Source organism: Centrocercus urophasianus, unplaced genomic scaffold (assembly GCF_019232065.1).
Source record: "Centrocercus urophasianus isolate 14NV4802_14NV808 unplaced genomic scaffold, USGS_Curo_1.0 seq_777, whole genome shotgun sequence".
NCBI classification, from domain to species: Eukaryota; Metazoa; Chordata; class Aves; order Galliformes; family Phasianidae; genus Centrocercus; species Centrocercus urophasianus.
In genome coordinates this window covers 8,465-14,882 of record NW_024885396.1, presented here as the reverse complement: position 1 = coordinate 14,882, position 6,418 = coordinate 8,465, and the positions used below count along the sequence as shown (strand labels likewise).

Here is a 6,418-nt window from a genome sequence, read left to right as displayed (position 1 = left end):
AGGGACTAAAGGCCATCAGAGAGGGATTAAAGGCCACCAAGGGGGACTAAAGGCCACCAGAGAGGCTAAAGGCCACTGAAGGGGGGGTCTGAAGTCACCATAGAGGCTAAAGGCTACCAAAAAAGTACAAAAGACCATCAGAGGGGGACTGAAGGCCACCAAAGAGAGTCTGAAGGACACCAAAGGGGGACTAAAGGCCACCAAAAGGCAACTGAAGTCACCAGAGAGAGGCTAAAGACCACCAAAGGGGGATAAAAGGCCACCAAAAGAGGACTAAAGTCAACAGACGGAGGCCAAAGGGGAGCTAAAGGCCACCAAAAGAACCAAAGGCCACTGGGGGGGGGGACTGAAAGCCACCAACAAGGGACTGAAAGCCACCAATAAGAGACTAAAAGCCACCAAAGAGGGGCTAAAGCCACCAAGATAGTGCTGATATGGTGGGAAGGAGGGAGGAAAGGGATTGGGGTACCAGCAGGGTGTGGGCATCGTCACCTCTTCCAAGGTCACAGCATCTATCCCAGGGCCCCGATGGTTTGTGACACAATGATATTGCTGGGGCTGCATTGGGACAGGGAGGGTCCCAATGGGAAGCAATATCCCATTTCGTCCCCAGCAGGCTCAGTGCCCGCTGCAGGGCTTGGGGACAGCATGGACATCCGGAGGAGGGACAGGAAAGTGTGACCGGCAGCGTGCGAGAAGGGAAAGGCAGGATCCAACCGGACAGCCCCATAAAAACCTCCTGCATCCGGGCCGAGGAGATCACACAACGGGACTGCAGGCTTTGGGGACACACTGGTAGCCACCATCGGGGCTGGGTGGCTTTGGCAGGTGGCTCTGCCCCAGGAAGGGGAGGAGGCTGCGGCACTCCCAGCCCGGTTGGCGGCCGCGATGCTCCAGTCCCAGTTCAACCCGGCGGCCGTGCAGGCAGTGAGGGCAACCGGTGAGTGCAACCAGCTCCTTCCCCCTTACCTTGTCCACCCCAATCCCAAATTGCAGCAAAGTGCTGCGGGGCTCTGCAGGTGAGAAATGCTGTTTTTTTGCTCTAAGTCCCCTGGCTTCCCTCTGATTAATGATGTTTGGAAAGAGAGTGAGGGTCCAAGGGTGAATTCTCCCAACCCACCCCCCTCCCCCCCCCCCCCCCCGAAACTTTTTTTTTTCCCTTGCTGAATGCATTTTGCATTTGAGGAATGATTTTTGGGGGAGCACAGGGGCGCAGGTTGGGGGTTTGGAGGGGCTTTGGGACCAGTCTTGCCCATGGGGTTGGAAATTCTGGGAAGATTTGGGGCAGTGACCCCTTGGTGGGGGTCCATGGGGGCATGTGAGGTCAATGCCTCCCTTACCAGGGTTCTGGATGGGTGAATGGAGTCTGTGCGTGGCACAATCAGTTCTGGAGCTGTTATTTAGGATGCCCATCAGTTGGGGTCTGGGGGGACCCCCCATGCTAGCCAAGGGGTAACACTGACCCCAGTGGGGTCATTTGGAGCTGATGTTGTCGGGATGGGGAACACAGAGGGATCTCTGGGGTCTGTTTCTATATGGGAAGTGCTTGGCGGGGTTGCATCCGTCTGTCTGTCCATCAGAGGATGTCCGACAGTCATCTGTGCCTGAGCACCAAGCGGCTTCATCCGGGTTCTCTTAAAGTGCCTTCATTCAAAAAGAATTCAACGCTCCTAATTGGGTTTAAGGGGGAGGAAGGGATTTAATGAAGGGAGCAGCAAGGTGGGTGCCGTGGCTCTGCACTCTGCCAATGGGGTTGGGGCTGGATGTGGGGTTTTTTTTCCCTCCATCAAACCATGCCTTGAAGACCGTTTGGGGGCTCATCCTCAGCCCCAACATCACCCAGGGCACCCCGTCCGTGGGGCTGACGCTGCTGCTGCTGCTGCCCCACACAGGCTTGGCGAGGAGATGGAGGAGGACAACAGGACGGAGCAGTGGCACCGCAGCCTCCAAGCAATGCTGGATGCCTTGAACCAAACCATACACGGGGCCATCCTCCGCCCCAGCACCCCTCACAATGCCAGCACCCGTGCCAGCCGGGATGACAATTCCTACCTGTACATCCTCTTCGTCATGACGCTCTTCGCAGCCACCGTGGGCAGCCTCATCCTGGGCTACACCCGATCCCGAAAGGTGGACAAGCGCAGCGATCCGTACCACGTCTACATCAAGAATAGGGTCTCCATGATCTGAGCCCGGTGCCTCCTGCGGAAAGAACCCCCCGGTGCCGAGCCCTGGTGTGAGGCAGGAGCACCGGTGTCACCTGCAGGCAGGTCCCGGTGCTACGGAACCATCACAGCTGGGGACGTGGGGGTGGTGGAGATGGTTACTTTCGCACTGTTCTCATGACTTAGTGAGGCTGGCACAGGCTGTAAAGGAGGAAAATTCCCTGCTCAGACCACCAGCATCACGTCCAAAGCACACTCTACACTGCTTAGCGTGGGTTTTTCTGTGGCTAAAAGCTGTGATTTCAGAGCCAGGCTGAGCCCCGAGCTTCACTGGTGGGGAATTAAAGGAGGTGGTGGTTCTTGAGATGAGTTGCATCTGCTTTTTCTCCACCTGGCTCCGGGCCGGTCAAAGGGCCACAGTTTGGGCATCGTAGCCCCATTCCATGGCCTGGGATGATATCTCCATTCTGCCAGAGTTGGGTGAACCATACAAGCCTGGTTGGACCCAGGGGGCTGCAGAGATTTTTCTGCTTCCTTCCTGCAGGGTGCTGCCGGCTGTAGCTTTGCCCTTTTGTACCTTAGCTGCCAAATGTGTTTTCCAGTGGCAAATGGGAAGGGGACATGCTCAGGTCCTCCTGGGCTCTTTGGCTTTGTCCCTGCTGTGAAAGCAGCTCAGTTGGGGTTTGGTTATGGCTTGGCCAGCGGCCAGGAGGATGAATGCCCTTGTTCCTGTCCTTGAGATCAGGCTGCCTGCTGGGGACAACACGGTGAGTTGGCCACAGTGTCTATCGTGGTCCCTGGGATGTCTTAATCTTCTCATAATGGCATAATTAATATCTGTAATTGCAGCCAGACTGGCTGCCTTTAGAGCGTTCACCAAGCCCTGACCCAAAACATGGGATGTCAGTGTTTTGGAGAGGGCTGGCAACCTGGGCACAATGGTGGCACTGACTCACCCAGCAGATTTAGGATTTGCCTTGCTTTCAGCCATGCTCTGGGCATAGAAACTGACACAGAGATCTGGGGGGAGCCCTGGGGGGTCCCTGTTTTGGGGTCAGCTCTGGTTTCTATGCCAGGCGAGCGGTGCAAATGCCACTGTCATGCACAACCCCTGGGAGGGGGCTCAGGAGGGTTTGTTGTGTTTGCATTGCAGTTACAACGTTGGGAAAAGCAAACAAACCTGCTCTCTACAAATAAAGCAGGGGACGTACAGTAGGCAGGGACAGCCAGAGAACATCCTCCTTCGCTGAGTGGGTTTGTGCTTTGGTCTTCTCCCCTTGTGTGGCACTGATCCTCCTCTAGTACCCCCTGTGCTGGGGCTGGATGGGGTTCCCCATGATGGGATGGGTCAGTGGGTGCAGCATGGTGAACATCCCACCCATAACCCAGGAGGTGTGGCCATCCCAATGGCCATTGGCACTTCTGGGAGATACTGGGACAGAGTTGGTGACCCCAGAGTCCCTTATGCTGCTACAGTGTACAGTTGGAGGGGAGAACAGCTGTGTCACAAGATGTGTTGACAGAATTGAAAAGAAAAAAACAAAAACCAACAATGCTTTCCCCTAAATCTGAAATCTTTCAAGGAAAAAAAGCCCTCGTGCAACAGGTCACCGTCCACCGTTGGCAGCTCCTTCACCCACCTGTCCCTGCCATTAAATTCAAGTGAGGGCCCATAGCCTGCATGCAACAGAGCAACTTGGGTGCCCCCACCTTGGGGACAGACCCCACCATGCTGGGTGACAAAGGTTCCAGTGCCATCTGGTGGCAGCTGGTCATATCTCCGTGGGTGTCCTCAAGCAACTGCACTGTGCTGAGCTCCAGGTGATGCTTGGAGGGGTATGGAAACATGGGGACAGGTGGGACATCCCCAAAATGGGCTCGATTCTGCTTCCAGGGGCTAATTAGGGGCTCATCCTGCAGCTGAGAAGCTCCTCATTGAAGCCAGCCAATGCCCTTGCTCCTTGTGCTCAGCCCATCTTGGGTTTTAAGAGCACAGAGCTAAGGCAGCACTGTCCCTGGCTGAATCACTAAATCAAAGCATGCACATTGCAGCTGGCTGCATTAGGATTTTAAACAATGCAGCCAGAGGAATATAATATAGAGCTCATGTGAGGCCAATTGATTCAGTCCTGGTTGTGGTGTTTTGTTTGTTTGTTTTATCAGCACACAGCAATGAATAAGAGGTGAGACAACGGCTGTAACCAGTTTGCCTGGGCCTTGGGAAAGAATCTGGCAAAACTGTGTGCATAGGAAGCTGAGGCTGACCTTGCAGTAATGCAGCTTGTGTGTCTGATATGCTCCCCTTGCACTGCAGCATGGGGGTCCCCTGTTCCTTTCCAGGGTAACTTCTCCAGAGCCTCTCTCTTGGCTGTTCCAATAACACACTGTGATCAGGGGCAGATGCTGCAGCACAAGGAGGCAGAGTCCTATAGCAAATGTGGTTTCAAGCAGTGACTTTAATTACTCATTACTGCCCACCTTCCTCTGAAGCAAGGTAGAAGAGGTGATGTCCTCCTGTGAGGTACCCAGCTGTGGCTGATGTGGGTGATGAGGTGATGGTGGGCTTCCCCTTCAGCTCAGAAGCCCTCGGTGACCAGAACATCCATTTCTGTTGAATAACAGTTCATCTCACTCCAGACACAGCCTCTCTCACACCTGGAAGCAATCAGATGCTTTAGATAAAGACGTGGCAATCCCAAACTGGTGCTAAAAGCTGCCCAATTAGTTAGCAGATGAGCCCTCAGAAGGCAGAGTCCAGATTTGGGGTGATATTGGACCCTCTCTATGCAGCCCCAGCTCTCTTTGCACCCTGCAGGTCTGTTTCCCCTTTCTCTGCTCCTTTTTGCCTTTGCCCCCTCCTGCTGAGGAGCCAGGGTCAATGCAGCTGTAGGTATGTGCTGGTGATAAGCTGCAGTGAACTTATCAGAAGTGCAATTGTAAAACCAGCCATTGGGACTGTGATCATAGGTCAGGGCAGTTCAGCTCGATTCCCATCTGGGTACCAAAGGAGCTGCTCAGCATAGCACGCATCTGAGCTATTAATACCTAGCAGGGAGGCTTAAAAATAACCAGCTCTGGCTTGGAAAGGACAAACTTTGATATACGAGGGGGGTCAGTGACCCAAGCCAGCTTCCCTGGCGTGCTGAAGTTTCCTGCAGTGAAATCATAGGAAGGAGGTGGAGAGCTGGGACAGAGCTTGTCCCAAAGCAGAGCTGGAGGCACCAGGAGGAGTGGGGATGCTGGCTGTGGCTTTCCTGCCCTGTGCTTCTCAATGAGAACTGCTGCACCTGAGGCTGAGTTGGCAGAGTCTGAGTTAAAATGCACTTTACAGGATAGGGCAAGATGAGCCTGAGTTTCTCTGTGCTTGCTAGCTCAAGGGTGCTGCCTCAGATATGTGTCCACGGGCAGAACTGGACCTGTGCTGGGGGGTTGGAACTACATGATCCTTGAGGTCCCTTCCAACCCGGGTGATTCTGTGATTCTGTGCTGTGTTTTCAGGGTGCTTTGTTTGCAGCAAGAAGCAGGAGAGCAGCTCCTGGCTCTTGCTTTGGGGTTTTCAAGCAGCTCTGAGTTGTACAGTTATGGTTGTTTAGGGATTCAAGTCTTCAGCAAACTAAAGAGCACATTTCCATGCAGGAGAGTTCAGGGTCAGGCTTCCCCAGGGCTGACACAAAGCATGAAGCCAGGACAGCCAGCGGTTCCTATTATCAGTGGTCCCCTGCTGTGTCCTCCCTGCTTCCATTCTCTGTGCTCTGCCTGCATTTTGGCTGCTTTAGATCAGCTTAAAGATGGCATTCAACCTCCAGAGACACCTCCCCGAGCAGCATGCAATTCCCTGGCATGGGTGGTGCTACTGCCTGGCTTTAAGGCTGCGATGTCTGCCTGGAAATACGGTATTCTGAGAGAGGCAAGTAAAGCAATGGGAGCTGCTGTGCAACTACCAGGTAACCCAAGAGGCACAGCGTGTTCGTGATCCATAAATAATAAAACAAAAGCTGTGCTGCAGAGCGAGGGCATGCAGAATGCAGCTGGGTTCATGCTGCATGACCCATCATCCCTCTGCAGGAACTGGGGGGGAGGAAACCAATGGGAACGCCGTGGGAGGGAGCCCCAAGCCCTGTGCAGGGTATCTGGAACCAACTGCATGCCATGAAATTGCCATGGAAACACCGTGCCTACCCGGTGCTGAGGCTCTCCGGTGCAGGGCTAATCCTGTTTGTCACGGGTGAGGGTTTGCTCTGCAGTGCCAGGTC

The 6,418-nt window shown here is 54.3% G+C and overlaps 1 protein-coding gene across 2 annotated transcripts; it reads left to right on the top strand.

Annotated features, from left to right (window-relative positions):
• The first annotated feature begins 621 nt into the window (after nucleotides 1–621).
• Nucleotides 622–2,529, top strand: KCNE3 (potassium voltage-gated channel subfamily E regulatory subunit 3). 2 transcript variants are annotated; one of them, XM_042838359.1, is made up of 2 exons: nucleotides 622–940; nucleotides 1,893–2,529. In XM_042838359.1, exon 2 carries the CDS (start codon nucleotides 1,906–1,908, stop codon nucleotides 2,188–2,190), a length of 285 nt encoding a protein of 94 aa, XP_042694293.1. In that variant the 5' UTR covers nucleotides 622–940; nucleotides 1,893–1,905; the 3' UTR covers nucleotides 2,191–2,529. The 2 variants fall into 2 exon arrangements, with proteins under 2 accessions (XP_042694293.1, XP_042694294.1); XM_042838360.1 differs by having other exon boundaries at nucleotides 889–940; nucleotides 1,844–2,529.
• The last annotated feature ends 3,889 nt before the right edge of the window (nucleotides 2,530–6,418 follow it).

Excerpts from the sequence above, each read along its gene's own strand:
- KCNE3 (XM_042838360.1), top strand. The coding sequence starts at position 889 with ATGCTCCAGTCCCAGTTCAACCCGGCGGCCGTGCAGGCAGTGAGGGCA. Across the intron at positions 941-1,843 it reads GCAGGCAGTGAGGGCAACCG|GGCACCCCGTCCGTGGGGCT; the intron begins GTGAGTGCAACC and ends AACATCACCCAG.